At 47.6% G+C, this 19760-nt stretch overlaps 2 protein-coding genes across 5 annotated transcripts in view; both read right to left on the bottom strand.

The window, feature by feature from the left end:
• LRRC7 (leucine rich repeat containing 7) overlaps positions 1 to 19760 on the bottom strand; it is a 372813-nt gene that overhangs the window by 117958 nt on the left and 235095 nt on the right. The gene's annotated exons all lie outside the window — the stretch shown is intronic.
• Positions 5509 to 18296, bottom strand: CTH (cystathionine gamma-lyase). The gene is made up of 12 exons (XM_051798458.1): positions 18061 to 18296; positions 16311 to 16392; positions 15695 to 15790; positions 13960 to 14069; positions 13271 to 13402; positions 11459 to 11516; positions 10723 to 10800; positions 9899 to 10051; positions 9469 to 9590; positions 8004 to 8056; positions 6786 to 6924; positions 5509 to 6128 (listed from the first exon to the last, which is right to left on the bottom strand). Exons 1-12 carry the CDS (start codon positions 18208 to 18210, stop codon positions 6120 to 6122), a joined length of 1182 nt encoding a protein of 393 aa, XP_051654418.1. The 5' UTR covers positions 18211 to 18296; the 3' UTR covers positions 5509 to 6119.

Here is a 19760-nt window from a genome sequence, read left to right as displayed (position 1 = left end):
CAGCAGTGCAGAGAATCATTGGGATCAGCTCTTGTCCCCCGCAAGTCCCCTCTGAGCTCATTGTGGGGCTCCCAGCACATGCACATCCATAGAACAAAGAGAATGGTTCTGCTCCCAGCAGCCAGGAAACATTCCCTGCCATAGGATCACAGAATCACAAAATCCCAGAATCACTAAGGTTGGAAAAGCCCTCCCAGACCATCGAGTCCAGCCTGTGCCCAATCCCCACCTTGTCACCAAGCCCAGAGCACTGAGTGCCACGTCCAGTCGTTCCTTGGACACCTCCAGGGGTGGGGACTCCACCACCGACCTGGACAGCCCCTTCCAGTGCCAGACCACCCTTGCCATGAGGAAATTCCTCCAGATGTCCAACCTGAACCTCCCCTGGTACAGACTGAGATTAGATTATTAGATTCAAGCTGGACAAACACCCACTTCAGTTGGGATGGCAGCAGATGTCCCTGTCCTGACCCTGTGGATGGGGAGAGGTGACATGCGCAGCAACAGCCACCTGTGCTGAAAGTCCTGCAGGGCTTTTGTTTGGATTTTTCTTTGAAGAATGGATTTAATACAGAGTAAATTGAGTTTAACCTTTGCTGCAAATGGAGGCATTTGTTTCTTGCAGTCTCAGGGGAGTTTTCATTAATTATTCTGGGCCTGATGGCCAAGTTGGAAAGAAATTTGTTTCCAAGGAAAAAGAAGCAAACCAAAGAGACACTGCAGGGGTGTTTCATGTACAATAGAAAAAAGTAACTTGCTTCAGGATTAGGGATCAACAATGAGTTTTGCCACCTGAAAGGGGTCTCTGAAAATTTTAGGTCACTTGGAAAGCTCCTGCAGAGACCTGAGGTGGGACCAAGCTCAGACGGGGACGGGCTGTTCCTGCACGGACCAGACTCAATTCACTCCTGCTCATGGTTCTTCCAGTCCCCAAAACCCACCACGCTGCAGAAGCCTTCCTCCTGGCAGATGTCCTGGAGCTCCCCTCCAGCCCAGGCCAGAGCCTGCGGAAGAAAAGCTCCTTTTCCAGATTTCTTTTTTCTCCCAAGCAGTGCTGAGGTCAAACTGAGTCCCACTGAGTGCTCCGTGTTCACCTTCTGGTTTGCTCCATCAAGGACTGGAGGTGTGAGGGTAGGGCTCTAGTGGCACTAGTATGATGGGAAACACAAGGACTTCTGCCAGAGATGTGCCTGGAGCTCCTGGGAAGAGTTTCAGGAGGAGCTGCTGGACATAGGCAGCAGTTCTGGGAACAGATCTGTGGCTGTTGGCAAAGGCATCACTTCAGCGAAAGCTTCTGTGAGTCACTGTCAGTGTCAAAGCCCTCATGAAAGATTTGGTGTTGGGAACCAAAGTGATTCCAAAATAATGTTGCCTTTCTTTGGAAAAGGCAACAGCAGTTTGGAAAGGAGGACACAGCACAGTGCTCTGAGTTCAGACATTCCTGTGAGAAAGGCAGGGAGGGAAGAGGAGAAGCTGTGGCTGCCCTGTTCCTGGAAGTGTCCAAGACCAGGCTGGACAGGGCTTGGAGCAACCTGGGATAGTGGAAGGTGTCCCTGTCCATGGCAGGGTGTGGAACTGGATGAGTTTTGAGGTTCCCTGTTATTACTGTTATTCCAGGGAAGTGGTGAAGGACAGAGGGTGTTACCACCAACCAAAGCCACCACAGACCTCAGGCTGCCAGGCAGAACATGCCCCTGTGGGAAACACAAAATTAGGCCCAGGAGACCACATCCTATCTGAAAAGCAACAAGATCAAATCAAGTTCAATGAATGGGGAATTTTTTCTTATTTATGTTATCTGATTAGTTTTGCTTTTACTTTTACTTGTTCTCTGCCTTTGCTTCTTTCCCTGTTCATTCTCTTTTCTGCTTTGACCACAAGCAGAAGCATCTTAATCTGATATCCTGGGGTGCTTCTCTCTTCAGACAAATATTTGTTGTGATATCTCTTGTTCCTAAATTTTAAACCCAAACTACCCATCTCCTCATCCAAAATGCCGCATGAACAAGCTGAGAACTGGCTGCTTGGATGGAATCCCTCCCCAAAAGCAGCAGCACCAATTTGACACTGATCCTGGGAACAGAAAACCCGACTTGGGGCTGGAACTGCTCTGTTTCTGCTCTTCCCCATGTGTCCAAGTGAGAGAATTCCTTTTACATTCATCTGTCCTCATGAAAGCCTTGAAGAGGAGAAAAGATAAATGATTAACATAATCTAAATATAGTTTCTTCATTCTTATAGCCTTTGTGACACACTCTCTTGGGAAATATTCCCAACTGAAATGGAATTCTGCTCTGTTCCTGCAGATCTCACACTGCTCTTCTGAAACACATGAAGCCTTTTAAAGTCATTAATTACAGTGTCAATAATTGTGCCATGGTGAGAACTCAACAAGCATCTTGGAAACACAGGCAGACATGGAAATACTGGAAAAAAAACACCTTAACTGTTAAACTTTCCTACCCAAATTCTGCAGCTGGTCTGGATGAAGGTCTGTCAGGGTGAGAGGTAGACATTGCCTGGCAGATGTTGACCTACAAATTGGTTGAAGACTCAGGCTTTGGGTTCAATAAAGCAGGAATATGAGAAAAGAGGTGAAAAATGTCGTTTGCAAGAGGGGGAAAATAAATTCTCAGTCATGCTTAAAGAGCTAGGAATGATGGCTGAAAACTTGGAGAGGAAACCATTTCCAAACCCCCACCCTGCTCTGACATTCCAGGGCCCAGCTGGTGGGATGGGGACTCCCTGCAGTGACCTGGGGGTGTGCAAAGACCAAGGTGCCCTCACCTCCGTGGGTGCCAGGGGAGGGAAGCTCTGTGGGCCCAGAGCTGGGTTTGGCCATGGTGAAGTCACATCTGTCACCCTGGCAGAGCTCAGGGAGTGTTTGAACAGCCCTCTCAGGGACAGGGTGGGATTGTTGGGGTGTGTTGTACAGGGCCAGGAGCTAGACTGGATGATTCCTGAGGGTCCCTTCCATGATTCTATGAGATTGGCAGAGTGAGAGCTGCATCTCCAACTCCATTTCCCAACATCCGGCTCTTCAGCAAGACATGAGAGAGTCAGTATTTTCCTGAAGGGAGATGATAAAAGGGAGGAATAAAAATTGCATTTGTAAGTCAGCTCCTGCACACAACAGAGATAAAAGAATTACAAAGCACTTACGAAGCTCAAGCTCATTTTGGTGATTCATGGAGACGTGAGTGCCGGGCTTGGGAAGCTGTGCTGGTACCAAAGGGCATCTGCTGGCTGGAGTTAATGCCTTTGAGCCCACTAAATCCATAAATATGCAGGATGTGAGCTGTCATTCCCAGCTTGTGCTCGGACATGGATCTTGCAGCAGTAGGATGAGTTGGAGCATCTTCATGATGTGTCCATCAAGGGGCAGCAGGAAAGCTGCCAAAGTGTGTGGCTGGCTCCAGGAACAGGAGTTTTGTGCGGGATCACCCAACATTTTCTGGGTAGACAAGTTTATCCACTGCTGACAAAGAGTGGACCTCAATTACAGCAACTTTCCTGTAAGTGAATGTTGAAGTTTCTAAGAACTCTTCTGACTAATGTGGTTCAGCTCTTGGCTGGAAAACACAGAGCACTTCATCAAATGGCTGTGACTGCGAGAAATGCCAAAAAAAGCTCAAATCCAGGGAATCTGAGGCTGGGAGTGCAAGCTGACCCCAGCATTGCTGCCACTCATAACCCTGGGGCTGGGAGCCAGCTCTGCTTCTGGTTTAACTGGTCTTATCTCCAGGCTTAGTGCTGTTCTACTGTTTTCCAGGAAAAAAATGTATCTTTAGCCAATACAAGGGATCTCAGGCTCAACATAAAAAAGAAATTCCCCTGAAAGTGCAATGAATCTGAATTCACAGCTGCAACATCAACCAGAGGATGAAATGTGCCTTTTAGCTTCACAAAGATGGGATATGGGAAATACAACCCAAATCTGGGGTCAGAGGGAATGGATTCAGGAAAGTCATGAACAGAGATATATAGAGAGATCCCAATGGATTATCTCCTGCTCAGATGTACAGAATCCTAGTCTCCTGAGTTGGAAGGGACCCACAAGGATTATCAAGTCCAACTCTTGGCCCTGCACAGGACACCCCAAAATCCCACCCTGTCCCTGAGAGTGTTGTCCAAATGCTCCTTGAGCTCTGTCAGGTTGGGGCCATGATATAAAATGTGAATAATCAGTGTATGATCAGCTGAGTGCATCTCCTACCACTGCAACCTCCCCATGAAGGGACCAGTTCCTGGCAGGTCCAACCTCAGAGGCAGCTTCAGGTCAATATTCTGTGTGTCAAGAAAATCATGGGACAATTCATTGAGAATTTCACCTCTGGCAGTTTTATCTTTCCCCAAACAAATGGGATAAGGGAAATTCCCGTCAGCAGCAGGACAAGCAAACACACAAGCTTTTCATTTCATGGGAGATGAGAGACTCTCCTGACAGAAACCAGACACTGCTGCCCTTCAGGAGCAGCCAAAGACCAACCAGCAGGTTCACGGCACTGGACAGAGGCTGCACTTCTCAGAAAAACACATGGATCTGAGGGACTTCCTGTGGATGGGCTTTATGAGGTGCTGACCTGGTATAACCAGTAACCCACCCTTAGGAGGGGCAAGGGAAAAACGGGGAATGGCTTCCCACTGCCAGAGGGCAGAGTTAGATGGAATATTGGGAAGGAATTCTGCCCTGGGAGGGTGGTGAGGCCCTGGCACAGGTTGCCCAGAGAAGCTGTGGCTGCTCCATCCCTGGGACTGTCCAAGGCCAGGTTGGACGGGCTTGGAGCAACCTGGGATAGTGGAAGGTGTCCCTGCCCATGGCAGGGGGTGGAACTGGATGAGCTTTGAGGTCCCTTCCAACCCAAACCAGTATGAAATGAGGTGGTTGGGGTGTGAATACCTTCACCTCAGTTTTCTCAGGATATCATCACTGTAGATAATGAAGGCTATTTTCTGTTTCTGTGGTGATACACAAACTGCCTTCCTGCCTCAGCTCCAGCCTTCTTTCCTCTCCTGCTCATGAGCTAGGCTGTCCCAGACCACAGTCTAAGGCAGCCTGGAATCAGCTGGTGAGTGAACATCACCCAACTCCCATTCCACGTCAGCTCTCAATCTGAGACACAAAGCAAAAAGACACCCCAGAAAGTCCAATTTCTACTTAGCTTAGGAAAGCCAAATGTTCCCCCCAAGAAGGATCTATGCAGTCAGTCTTGTAACAAAAACCTGCAGCACCTTGTGCTTCTTTGGTGGCTCTTCAGCAGAGTCACCTGGGGGGACGTGGGAGGGGACACTTTGTCCCACCCAGCCCCTCTGAGCATTCCCTGCCTGAACACTCAATTTGCAGGAGAAGTTGTTCTACAGCCAAATTTACATCTCTTTTTCCTGACAAAAGTAACACCATCAATGTCATCTTCCCATAGGAAAATCTGAACAGCTCCAGGGTCATTCTATCACCTGATTTTGAACCTAAGTAGCACATGGAAATGGAAGAACAAGGAAGACATCAAGGAAATTCGCAGCATATTTTAATTAAAGTTGTTTCAATCATTCTCATAATTAACAACTATTAGAAAGCTATTATTTACCATTTTCCAAGCTTCATTTTCAACACTGTATTAAAAAATCCAGAGGAGAAAAGCTTTAAAGCACATTTCCGACCTAATTAAAATAAATCTAAGGCCAATCAGGTTTTTAAGATGGGCTGTTGGGTTGGAAGAGAAGAGAAGAATGAACTGTGCATCCCAAGAGCAGCACCAGGAACCACCCCCTGTGACCTCAAACCATCAGAAGAAACACTGATCTCTGGGAGAACAGGGAGAACATTTCTGAGGGAGCCCATGGCTGCTCTCACACACAGTTACTGACTCCAGAAATCCCAACGGATTTCCCAACAACAGACCTTGACCCATGGGAGAGCCCAGGCTGTGCCACACACAGCCCGTGCACAGCCAGACAGCAGCAGAACCAACCCAACAGCACCAGGGAGACTCCCCAGGAATCCAGATTGAAATTCCCAAAGGCAAATCAAAGGCAAATCAAAGGAGCAATTTGATTTTCCATGTCCTCTTCCATAGTCTTTGGAACATCCAATTCCAAGTTCCTTCTTTAAGCCTCAAGGCTTATGCAAACTGCAAGAAGAAGGGAAAGGAGAGACAATTATGTTCTGCCCCTCATCAACCACACACTTTTCTTCTTCTTTTCATAAATAAGACACATTTTGGCATTAGATTAATTTCATGCCCTGTGCTGGCAAATAGAAATATGTGTAGTTACTGATGATAACTTTTCCTATCATTAAAAAAAAAAAATCAAACAAAAACCCCCTGAAAAACAAACAAACAAAAACCATTAAAAACCAACCCTACACACAAAAAAAAATCCACTGTCTGAAATCCAAACCTGTGGGAGAGAAGCATCAGGAGTGGAATGAAACAGCAGTACTCAAATATTGGACTTACTGTTTGAGAGAAGCTCTTAAAGCTCTTTAATATATTTCAACCCTGGCAGGAAAAATCTGAAGCACACACTGAGCCTTTCTAGGCCTGTGTGAGAGTCTCCCTGAGCCTGACTTTAGCAGGGACATTCCCATGACTCCAACATCTGTCGTACCTGAATCCATATCGGTTGAGACTGTGATTGACCAGGACACAAACCTTGTACAGGGAATCCTGACAGGGAGAGCTTTAAATCCAAGGTCTGCTTAGGAGTGGTTTAAAAAGGTAAGAATTCCCAGGAGTCAGTCAGTGAGAGAGGGAATGATTCTTAGGGGGTAAGAACCCACTCACCGCAGCCTTCAGGGCCTGGTCCAGGTCAGCCAGTAAATCCTCCTCATCCTCCAAACCCACAGAGAGACGAATCAACGTATCAGTGATGCCAAGAGCTTCCCTGTCCTCCTGGGGCACTGAGGCATGGGTCATGATGGCCCTGCAGGGACAAACACCAGCCTGTTTCCTAAGAACTTTGCACTTTCCTCAGTAAAGCCGAAACTAGCTGGTTTTCTGCCAGCACCCCCAAAGTTTCATGAGGTTTTACACCTTTTCCGTGCCACTTGCTGCTGAATCCACAGATGGAAAGAGCTCGTGGCAGTGACTGTAAATGATGTGAAGTCAGGGACTTTAGACTTTCAGGAAAGTACTTCTAAGCTACAAATTATAAATAAGAAGTGGTTACTTCAAAATCTGGAGCTAAAAATGGAGAAAATCCCATTCCTCTTCCTTCCAGAATTTTTTAGGGGTTTTTTTGCTCTAAAAGCTCTGCTCTGCATGTGGAGAAGCAGCTGCAGTGAACAGCCTCCAGTATAAAAACTCCTGTTTTCTATTAACTTCTGGTTTCTTCTTGTCAAACTGTACCAGATTACACTGAAGGGTTTACTCTCTGCAGGTTTGGATGATATGGGCAAGAAGGTATTTTCCCCTGTGCTCCACCAACCAACTCACAGTTTCTTCCAGCTGCTGGAGTGGTTTAAGATTTGCTGTTACACTAATGAATATCTGAAATGCTTTAGCACACAAAAAGCCATAAATTCCCATGTATCTTTTTGAAAAGCAAATTGGCTTTGGTAAAAGAATCTAATTCCATATAAATCCTCTTTTTAGCCTTTTAACCTTAACAGGAGCAGCCAAGTGTTACTAAAATTCCCACAAAAAGTCCTGACAGGGAAAACAAGGCAGTTGGGTGCACGTACTGACCACGCCCTCTTGTGTGACCAGGGAGCATGGCACAGCTCTTCCCTCCATCCCATCTGCTCCACAATTCCAACACACACGGATTTCTTGGATTGTTTTCAGAGCAACAAATTCCTAAATTCCAGTTTTCCAGTCAAAATTCCTCCATCACTGCACTCTCACATTCACAGAATTCACTCATTCCTGAAGCCTCTGCTAGGTTTGTGCTACACAACACACCATTCTTTCCATTACATGGAAAACATAATTAGTCCCCCCACTAATATTTTGGGGGACTCTGCAGCCTTTTTAGACTTTGAAGATAGAAGAATGACTTACGGGTGCTCTGCCAGGCTCTCGTAGCCCCCCAGACTCTCAGCCAGGGTAAACACCTACGGGAAAGATGGAACACAAATTAACAAGGGTGAAAGGGAAGTGTGAAAGAAAGAAGTTAACAAGTTTCCATGGATGCATGGAAAGAGATGTTAAAGAATCATGGAATATCCTGAGCTGGAAGGGACCCACAAGAATCATGAGTCCAACTCCTGGCCCTGCAGACACCCCAACAATCCCATCCTGACCCTGAGAGCGTTGTCCATATGCTCCTTGAGCTCTGGCAGCCTTGGAGCAATGACCACTTCAAGGACATTATGGAAAAAGAATGTTTAGGGGGCTTTTCCCCTAAGTTTTTCTATAATAAGTTTTATTTTATAAACGGTATTAGTGTAATTCAGGAATAAAGTGTACATTTAGCAAGTAAGAGCTACTAAGATTTAAAACAGACTCATCCTGCCCCATCCTTGGAAGTGTCCAAGGCCAGGTTGGATGGGACTTGGAGCAGTCTGGTATAGTGGAAGGTGTCCCTGCCCATGGCAGGGGGTAGTAGAAGATGGGCTTTAAGGTCCCTTCCAACCCAAACCAGTGTGGGATTCTATGATTCTTTGGAATGACTTTACTTTTGGACAAGCCTAGTGACAAACTGATGGTCATCCAAGTCAAAGGGCTTGGATAACTGTCAGGAACTACTTCTCCTGGGACACATTCCCTGATATTTCTTGTCAAAGCTGGCAGATCTCCTGTGCCAGGATTCAGTCCTTTCTCTCAGGTCAAAGGATATTTTGCAGGCCAACCGTATTTTTAGTAAATTGATTTTCAGTGGGTGACATCAGCTGGCAAGTGAGACAGGGGGCAGAAGGAAGTTCTAATTCACCTCTGCCAGTTCTTACTGATTGTTTTTTCCAAGAACAAAACAGCAAAACCAGTAGAGCAGGATGCAAATTAACCAGAGATCACGACTAGAAACACATCAAAGGGCACAGGCAGAATGAACACATGGCCAAACAGCAAAACCTGTTGTTTGGGTCAAATAAACAACCAACCATTCTTCAAACTGAGGGACTCCCTCTCAGCTTCATGATTCAGGTCTCTCCTCAATGTTTCATTCTCTTGATGAGCACTTTGAAATATTCCAGCAGTGTTACACCAGCCACAGCTCCTCTGCTTCCAACTCCTGCAGGTATTTTGGCAAAAGGCCCTTTGTCAGCAGCATTTCCTGGGCTAACCTGGACACACCTCACCTTGCTGTGCAAACAAACCCTTCCAAGGAGCTCAGGCATCTTTTTTTCCCTCTCATCAGCCTCACATTTACAAATTATCTATTATTTAGAGATGGTCACACCCAAAAGATTTGAGGAGCTTTGCAAGTACAGACAGACTCTTCCCTCACCAAGAAAAGCCACTTCCACCATCCCCCTCAGCAGGACAGTCCCAGATCCCTCTGAGGAGGTGCTTTATTGCCATTTACCTTTAGGCTCTTGAGGAAGGCAGTAGCATGTTTGAGGTTCCCCTTGATGTAGAAGGCGATCATGCCAGGACAGCCCGTGCACTGGCGCTTCATCAGCTCATGCTGAGGGTGGGAAGGCAGCCCTGGAATTTGGGGAGTCACTTGGAGTGAATGACCCTCCCTTAGAGGTGGAGCAGCTTCCCCCTCAGCCTCTGCCAAGGTGGACACCCAGCTCAAGTCACCCCTGGAATCTGGGGAGTGACTTGGAGTGAATTACCCTCCTTCAGAGGTGAAGCAGCTCCCCCTCAGCCCACTCCAAGGTGGACACCTTGGAGCTCCAAGGTGGACACCCTGCCCAAGTCACCACATGAAGGTGACGATGACATGGAGCATCACAGCACCCAAACCCACCCTCTGGGACATTTCCTGCTCAGAGGTCCTGCCAACCCACCTGGGAAAAGGACGTTCTCCACCCGGGAATGTGACTCCAGGAACTGGGCAACAGCCAGGGCGTTGTGGAAGTGCTGCTTCATGCGGATGGGCAGCGTCTTCAGCCCCCGGTTGCACAGGTAACAGTCAAAGGCAGATGGGATAGCCCCGAGAGCTGGGGAAGGGAGACAAAATTCCTCAGAGAAAAGGGGTTGGTTTGGGCTTTAGTACAACTGATACAGTCCTAATCTCCAACATTTCTAAAGTTAGAACGCGACAAGTGGGAAGACACCTGCTGCAATCTACCTTCCTCATCTCACACACGTGGGGAGCCAATTAATGAGGTGAATTAACAAGCTGAAGCCTCAGGGGTTCTATTTATTAGACATAATATACCTTTATTGTCTCTGCTGTAGGCAGAGAGCAGGCAGAACCCCATACAGAAATTTATTCCTGACAATTAAGAAGCAGTAAAATGCTCAAAATCAACATATACAAGAAAATTCTGATGTGTGAGTTTAAAAAACCCCTTTAACTGCAGGTGTGCACAAGGCAGAGACCCTGATGCTTCCAGGATGTGCCTCATCAGTTCTCTAGAAGCAGTTAAGAGTGGAGACCAGTGTAATTAATTTTATTAATTTTATTAAGTTTATTTTATTAATTTAAACATTATTTTAATTGTATTAAAATTTATTAAAATAAAAATTTACTTTATTATTCCCAGTTCTGCCCATTTGAGCTGTATCTCTAAGCAGAATTCCCACTTGTGTGCATCCCCATGCTCCCCAGCAGGAGCTGGTTTGTGACCAGGATTCATTTCCAGGTATTTCCTGTATTAGTACTCACAATTCTGCAGGAATTTGAGCCTCTCATAGAGATCATCCCGGTTCACTGAGACCAGCCCCATCACCACATCACTGTGCCCTACAAATGAAGACAAGAACAGGATCAGCCATTCCATCTGCTCCAGGGTTCTGCCTCAACCTCCCAGTTTCTCCATCCTGGTGTTACTAAAACCCCAGTTTTGCAAGGCCCTGGGTTGTTCCTGAAGCTCTAGCCTTTCTTCCTGTGCAGACAGAAATCACAAGGCAGATTTGGGCTGTTTCTAAAGCTCTGCTCAGCACTGTCTCCTGCACTGACACTTCCCAGGGCACCTCTGCCACCTGCCAGGACACTGCAGGGACCAGGAATGTCCTGGAGAGAAGTTCCAGGCTCCTGGCTCAGGGAGAGCAGCTCCCAACCTACCTTCTCCTGAAGGCACCTGCTTTGTTGTAGCCAAATTAAAGCCAGCATGGCTTTATAATAATAATAATATTCATGTTATCACAGAATCCCAGACTAGTTTGGGCTGGGAAGAACCTTAAACATCACATCCCACCCCCTGCCATGGGCAGGGACACCTTCCACTATACCAGACTGCTCCAAGTCCCATCCAACCTGGCCTTGGACGCTTCCAGGGATGGGGCAGCCACAACTTCTCTGAGCAACCTGTGCCAGGGCCTCACCACCCTCACAGGGAAGGATTCCTTCCCAATATTCCATCCAACCCTGCCCTAAGTAGGTGTTGAACTCCCACACTCACCGTTCAAGTACTTGGTCGCAGAACTCATACAAATATCAGCCCCCAGGGACAGAGGACACTGAAACAAAATTAAATTCACAGCTCTGATTAATGCCTGCATGCAGCCAGGTTCACTTCCAGCTATCCAAAAAGGCTTACACAGCAAAAAATAAGTGGAGAAACTAAAGAAAAACCCACAAAAACTTAACACTTTAAACACAAAAACCAGAGAATGATGATTGAATGTGTGATAAAACCAAAAGCACAGGGAGACACTCTGAATTCAAGATAAGCACACTCAAATGTGATTTAACAGCACTGGCCCAATTCCCACTGGCTTCAGGGAGAGAAATGGTTCAATCCATCTAACATAGAGTTCATATTTGGGAAAAGATAGTTCAATTGCTTAGCTGAGGCAAGAGAAATAATGGTATTTACTCTCTAAAGTGGATTTCCTTAGAAAATTAAGACCTCAACACAGTCTGAAAAGCAAAAAAATTGCATTGTTTTCCAAGTATTGGTGATATTACACTGAAAGAACTGAAAACATGAGGAAAGGAGGTTTTCTTTGCCAGTTGTTTTTCCTCCCCTCCCAGCTTTGTTCCCAGAAGCCTTTTGAAGGTGAGACAAAGCAAGGGGTTGATGGGCAAGAGGTCATGAACAACATAATTCTTTTAATTGGGCCTTGGCACATAATATAAACATATTCCAAAGAGCAAAGAGCATCAGCATGTTAAAAGGTAACAAAGCAAGCAGGTCTAAAGACTGCTGAGCCAGACTGAACATGGACATCCATCCAAGGAACATGGATAACACTCACTCCCAATGCACAGCCAGAATACCATGGAAAAATGCCTTTTACACTCAATATTGACACACAAATCTCTCTGAAATTCTCATTTGCTTAGCACCAGCAGAGGTCTAGAGGGGTTTAACAACACTACCTACTCCCCTCATCAAAATCAATCATTAGCACTGGCACCAGGCTGACCCAGACTCATTAACCAGCCCAGCTCACTTTGTGCCTTTCACACCCCATTTTCTGAAGTAAATTGTGAATTCTGAACTGAATAACACATTGCAGGGGGGAATCACCAAGCTTCTGGAATGTCCCAGACCAACTGCAGTGCTGCTGGAGCTTAGCATTAACACTTTGTGCAGAGCTCCCTAAATTCAGGAAGATCTCGGTACCCTGAACAAAACCAGACACTTTGCCTTTGCACTCTGCCAGAAGGGTGACTTTGGACCTAAAACACAAAGGATTGGCTTGGTCTCCTGAGAAATTTATATGTATATTTCCAGTCCATATTGAGATCAACAAAACTTGGAAGTTTATTATTCTGAAACACTTTCAGAATTTAAGAAAATCACTTCCTTTTATCAATATAGAAAAGTTATGTCGGTTCTTATAAACAAAGTTATAAACTTCTAACCCACATATTCACCAAAATATTGAAGAAATATTGAATGTCTCAAAGGAAGATTCAACAAAGTTTGCTTGTTTTAACTTTTTCTTCCACTACTTTTTCTAGACTATCAAGTGGTTCAGAATGGAGCTTAAACAGCATATACAAAAGAATTGCTATAAAAAGGCCAAAGTCAGAAAACAGGACACTTTCTAACAAGCCTGCTGTGATTTTCATCAGAAAGAACCAAAATCCATGATTTTTGAATGACAGATACACCTCCACTGATGCAACCAGCAGCATTAACCTGCAGCTAGAAACAGAGCAGATGATTTTACATGCAAAGATCAAACTGCAGTTCCTTGGTGCTTCCCGTTTGAAAATGTCTCTTGAACTACACTGAGTAATGGGATAATGGTGAACACACCTGGAAATAGGGAGACATGAAGGTGTTGTCCACTGCCAGGAGAACATCCCCGTGTTTATGTGCCACATCTGCACAGGCACGGATGTCGATGACCTTCATCATGGGGTTGGTGGGGGTCTCGATCCAAATCAGCTGCACAAATCCAACAGAAACCACCAGGTCAGAGATTTTCAGTGCTGCTGATGCCCCTTGGGTAAGTGAGAAGTGTTTTCAATGATAATTTATTGAGTGCCAGCTTCCCAGAGTGAAAACAAAGTTTCCCTGCTGGAGCAAAGGAAGGTTCTTTAGGAGAGGTGATTCCCCACAAACTCAACATGGGAAGCACAGTAAAGCTTTTGCAAATCCCACCTGGAGAAGGCCTGACAGAGCCAGAACAAAGTCATTATGCCCAAAGGTCTGAAACACTTCCCTGGAGCAAGGGATTATCCACCCCAGTGCCATGGAGCACCTCCAACTCTGAGCTCAGTGTTCCCTCTGCTCTTTTTTACCTTTTCCCTCCTCCTCTCTCTCTTCAGGGTGTTTCTTTGTCTTCTTAAAATGTTTTCCATGAGGCAACACAAACATTTCTATATGCCCTGGTAGGACCAGCAGTGCCCCAACCCCTGCAGCCCCTCAGATCAACACAGACACCAAATTCAACATGAGCAAGAATAAAACTATTTAACAATATTCATTTCCCTCTCCCCTACCTTGGTCTGTGGTGTAATTGCAGCTTCCAGGCATTTTGGTTTTGTGCAGTCAACAAAAACTACCTTCAAACCAATTTCTGAGGCGATTCTCCTGAAGTATCTGTTTGTGCCTAAAAAAAATCCCAAATCACAAAATGAAACAACTTCCTTTGACTTCCCTTCACTGCTCTCCAGTCTTTTGTATCACCCAGGGAAAGTCAGGAGGGCACAGTTTTGTGCTGCACGCAAATGACAAATGAGTATTGTTTTTATTTCCAAAAATGTTTAAAGATTGTTGTACTTTTAATTATCATGAAAAAGTAATAATGGGAATATGGGATCAGAGTGATTTGTGAAGTATTTGAAATCAATGGGGTTTTTTTTATCAGAAAATTAAACAGAGAAGTATCAAGGAGAAGACTCCAAAACTGTGTTTATTATCATTCCACTAAAAGTGATTCTTTCCTTCCTATCTGTCTTTGGAACCTTTCATTGAGAAGATTAAAAGAATCCAGCAGCAAACAGCTGATCAATAGATGTGCAACACACTACCTGGAAATACTGACTGGATTAAAAATCAATTTACTGGGTGTCTCTGCCAAGGTTATTCCACATGGACTCTCTTCTGTCCAACAGCAGTTTGCCATCAAAGCATGAAGGGATGGAATATGGATATTGGCACAACTGAGTGATTTGAGGGTTTAAGGAAACACTTATTTTATAACAAAAATACGAAAAAAAATCAGGGGAAAACCAATAAAATTATCTTTGCAAAAGCCACCCCAGGTCGAGGCTTTAAGGAGCAGGTGAACAAGTTTTGCTTGAAAAATACCCCCCAAGCCCTTCAGAAGTGAGGAACTGCCCATGTGCTCTGGTTAAATGACTGACTGAGTTGTGGTGAGAGAGCTGTGAGCTAAAGGAGCAGAGATTCCTGCTGTCTCCAGCTGCAGTTGGAGAATACTCTCTAGCATGACAGAACTTCAGTGTGAAAAGCAAACATGTGTGTGTTTGGATTTGATGTGCACAAGCACAGAGAACTGACTGGCAAACACTCAGCACTTCTAGGGGAAAGAAAAGTAGATTTCCAGGTTTTCCAGCTATTGATTGGGAAACCTGCCTCTAACCTTCCCTTGATAACACAGCAGGTTGGATCTCTCTGTGCCAAGGCCTTGGAAACTCCAGCCCTGCTGACCAATGGAACAGAGGTCACACACCAAGGAACATAATGTCTTACCAGCATGTTCCTCCTCAGGAATCCTGGGTGACCTAAACCTTCTGAAGGACTTGGCTAAGGTGGATATCTGCTTGGACTGGGAGTTGTTGATAAATATGATGCAAGATCAATACCTAAGAGTGGGCTGTGGCATCTCTGAAGTGTTCAGAAAGCACGGGGACAACAGAGGGAAGCTGTGCTTTGGGAGGAGATGATGGAACAGTTGTCTGGAACAGTCCAGACAAAATGCTGGTTGGTAAAGGGTCAAACCTAGGGAAAGAGGGTCCTGCTCTGCAAACAAACCTGTGCAGCACTAAGATGTTGCTACTTCCCCTCATGTATTTGTTGTTACATATTTTTAAACCTCCATGTTGTGCCAATGAAATGTTTCAGCACCTGAATTTCTAACACCCAAATCAGACAGGAGTGATCTGTGTTCTCACAAGGTGAAAAGGCTTCAAAGAAAAGGGGAATTTCAGAGAGTTCAGGTCCATTTTATCCTTTGCACAGTGAAGATCAAAGCTCCCATGGTGCTGTACATACCTCCATAGACATCATCCATGCAGATGATTGTGTCCCCTGTCTTCAACAGGTGACAGATGTTCAGAAGAGCTGCTAAGCCCGAAGAATAAGCTAAACCTGGAACAGAACAGAGTGGCAGAAAAGCTGTATTTGATGGGATACAACCTGGTTAGACCTGCCTTCACCTCCCTCACTTTGTCTCTCAAAGGATCCTGTTCTGTCACTCTCACTCTCCCTCACTTCGTGAGTGGAGCCAGTTAAAGCAGCAGCTTGATTTACACAGCTTGGGACCAGGATGGACACTGGTGCCAGACTGGGAACAGACTGGGACCAGGGGCTGCCTGCTTCCCCTCCCCACTGCATCCAGCGCTGCTGCACAGGGATGGATCAAGCTTAGCTCAGGCATCAAGCACAGCGAGGAAGTCCAGGGATTGAGCTGGACTTTCCAACAATAACTGCTGGACTCTGACACCATAAAGCAGCTCTTGCTGTGATCAGAGCTGTGATCATGGAATCATGGCATGGTTTGGGTTGGAGGGGACTTAAAGCTCACCCCGTTCCACTCCCTGCCATGGGCAGGGACACCTCCCACTAGTCCAGGTTGCCCCAAGCCCTCTCCAAGCCACGAATTACTCACTGTATTTGGCTCCATCAAGGGCGGCCACAGCCTTTTCCAGGCAATCCCGAGTTGGGTTCCCAGACCGGCTGTACTCATATCCCTGGGGTAGGAGTGAGAGACAATGTAAGAGAGAGCACTGGGAAAGCTTTAGACAATACTACTTCCAGGTTCCTTCAAGAGCCCTCACTGGGGGCATCCAGCTCCTCCCAGAACAGCAGGAGGGTTTCCTGGCACAACTGGGCATCTACACCAGCAAAAGCTGTCTGGGGGTGCACTGGGGGTGCAGCCACATTCTCCTACTTTTTCCTAAATATCTATCTGTGGTCACTGTTGGAGAAAGGGTCTTGGGCTGACACAATCCACTCACTCTCAGATCCCAAAATGGGTCAGGTTGGAAGGGACCACAGTGAGACATTTGCTCTCACCTCCCTGCTCAAGCAGGGCCATCCCAGAGCACATGGCACAGGATTGTGTCCAGAGTGTTCCTGAATATATCCAGGGAGGGAGACTCCACAACCTCTCTGGAGGGAATTATCAGGGAAAATTTTCCCATCTCTACCACACTCAGCCTGAGAGATGGCACAGGGCCAACTGTACCTGTCACTTCCGGAGAGCCCAAACGTGTCCCTGGCAAGTTCCACAACTCACTGCTCCAGCTTTTATGGGAATTCTGGGAAGATTTAATGGGGAAAACCACCCCTGCATGCTGGATGCAGCAGTTACAGAGAACCTGCTGAGCACCCTGGGATTTGCATTCTTTGAGGACTCCTGTTTAATGACAACTTCCTCATGCTCTGGAATCCCGAGGATTGCTCCCAATCCTCCGGCAAAGCTCCCGGCAGGAACACCAACAGCCTGTCATCAGGATTGTGGATACAGCAGCTGACTCCTTCTGAGGACTTCTCCAGTGCAGCTGCCTGCTCCCAGGCATTCCCAGCTGAATTCTGTGTGGAATCAGGGATCACAAGGCACATCCCTTCTGCCCAGCTGGCCCAGTTCAGCCTGTGGCTTTGGAGCAGATCCTGGTTTAGGAGGGGCAGATTTGTGCCATGGCCCATCAGAAACTTCAGGATAGGTCAGTGCAAACCTTCCCAGTAGTTCCTATGGGGCAGCCACAAAATCCTTATGAAATATTTCCTTCTGTTTGGAAGGAAAGCTAAAGCAGCCTCTCACACAACATGTGTGAAGGAGAACACAGATTCTGCCTGGGCCCTGCATCTGAAAAATGGGCAGGTAAAGCTTCCGAGAGTCCTGGCTCTGTGCAGCCCATGGAGTTGGGCAGCAGCATCCCTGCCCCTGCTCCCCTTCCTCCTCGTTTCACGTGGAAATCATTCCAAACTCTCTCAGTTCCCGGGAAAACACAATCACAGTCTGGGTCAGGCTGGAAGGGACCATAGTGGCTCACCTGGTCCCACCTCCCTGCTCCAGCAGAGTCATCCCAGAGCACATGGCACAGGATTGTGTCCACACAGGTCTAGAATATCTCCAGTGAGGGAGATTCCACCTGGGCGAAACCACCGCTTCTAGCGGGAAAAAGATGCTCTTTTTGTCCAGAAGCTGCCACGTGGGAAAACACTTCCATCGGGAGCTCCCTCCCCTTCCCAGGGGGAGCCGCTTCCCGGACCTCCCCACGCCGGACTTTCGGGGTCCCCCCGGTGTGCCCACTAGCTCAGTGCCCCCGTGGGTGTCTCAGTACCCCCGAGGACGGCTCGGTACCCCCGAAGGTGCCCCGGGGGTGACCCGATGCCGCGGTGGCGGCCGCACTCACCGCGTGCTCGCCGGGCGCCCGCTGCTTGAAGGTGGTGGAGAGCGAGATGGGCGGCACCACGGCCCCGGAGCGCCACTGCTCGGGGTCCTGCCCGGCGTGGATGGCGCGGGTGGCGAAGTGAGGGAAGGGTGGCAGGAAGCCGCTCTCCATGGCCGCGTATTCCGCGTGTCCCGCGTGTCTCGCGTGTCCCGGGAACTGCCGCAGCCGCCGCGGCACCGCCGGGGGCACGGCGAGGGCGGGGCCTCGTCGCGGCCTCCCATTGGCTGCGGCGCCGGGGGGCGGGGCCAGACCTGCAGTGGCAGCGCCCGCCCGCCGGGGGGAGCTCGAGAGCCGGGATCGCCCCGATCCTGGGGGATTGTCCCGATCCACGGGCGCCTTCCCTGGGAACGGAAAAGGGAGCAGCGCTGCCTGGATCACCTCAGCATCCGGGAAGAGGTAACCTCAGTACCAGCACACCCTGAAGTGACCTACGAGAGCAGAGCTGCGGAGAAGGATCTGGGAGTCCGAGTTGTCCCTGAGCCAGCCGTGTGTCCTGGAGCCAGGAGGGACAATGGGTTTCAGGGGTGCATCGGGAAGAGCATTGCCAGCAGGTCAGGGAGGGGATCCTGCCCCTCTTCTCAGCTCTGTCGAGTCACATCTGGAGTGCTATGTCCAGTTCTGGGCTCCTTGGGACACAAGGGACATGGAGCTCCTGGAGAGGATCCAGCAGAGGCCACAAAGATGATTTGGAGCCTGGAGCATCTCTGATGAGAAGAGACCTGCAGGAGCTGGGCCTGGTCAGCCTTGAAAAGAGACACTGAGAGGGGATCCCCTCAGTCCATACAAACATCTCCAAGGGGTGTCAGAGGATGGTCCCAGACTGTGCAGTGGTGCCCAGCAACAGGACAAGGAGCAATGGTCATAAACTAGAACACAAGAAGTTCCATCTCAACATGAGGAAGAATTTCTTTCCATGGAGGTGGCAGAGCACTGGAACAGCTGCCCAGGGAGCGTGTGGAATCTCCCTCTCTGGAGACATTCCAAACCCACCTGCTCCAAGTGACCCTGCCCTGACAGGGAAGGTTGAACTGGGTGATCTCCAGAGGTCCATTCCAAACCCAGCTATTCTGGGATTTTGTGAAATATCTTATTAATGTGTATAAATATCTAAAGGAGGGGTGTCAGAGGGTGGACCAGTCTCTGCTCCACAGTGCCCAGCAGTGGGACGAGGAACAGACAGGAACTGATGCCCAGGAAGTTCCACCTGAACATGAGGAAGAACTTCTTCCCTGTGCAGCAACCGAGCACTGGGACAGATTGCCCAGAGTGGAGTGGAGTGTCCTCACTGGAGATATTTCAGAACTCTCTGGACACAATCCTGAGCCATCTGGAATGATCCTGCTGGAGCAGGGAGGTGGGACCAGGTGAGCCACTGTGGTTCCTTCCAGCCTGACACATTCTGCGTTCTGGGATTAAAAATTAATTCATTGTGTCTCCCTGCCAAGGTTATTCCACATGGATTGACATCCACAGTACAGCAGTTTGCCTTCTGAGGGCAAAGGGCACACAGAGGTGGGTTCAGTGTGCTGAAGGATAAGTACAAAGGGGTTTTATATTATATTTTTTGAAGAAACATTTTCTTTACAACAAAAATACAAATAAAATACGAGCAAAACTGGATCTAAGCAGAGCAAAACCCCTGGGTGTGCACAGGGCAGTGT

The sequence above is a fragment of the Manacus candei genome, unplaced genomic scaffold, assembly GCF_025592945.1.
Source record: "Manacus candei isolate 608988 ecotype Guabito, Panama unplaced genomic scaffold, ASM2559294v1 h1tg000005l, whole genome shotgun sequence".
NCBI lineage: Eukaryota > Metazoa > Chordata > Aves > Passeriformes > Pipridae > Manacus > Manacus candei.
This window is presented reverse-complemented; position numbering and strand designations above follow the sequence as displayed.

Coding starts and splice junctions, on each gene's coding strand:
- CTH (XM_051798458.1), bottom strand. CDS start 18,210: ATGGAGAGCGGCTTCCTGCCACCCTTCCCTCACTTCGCCACCCGCGCC. Junction 16,393..18,060: donor GGGCGCCCGGCGAGCACGCG/GTGAGTGCGGCC, acceptor CTCCTACCCCAG/GGATATGAGTACAGCCGGTC. Junction 11,517..13,270: donor TCATGTCTCCCTATTTCCAG/GTGTGTTCACCA, acceptor ATTTTGTTTCAG/TGTCCTCTGTCCCTGGGGGC.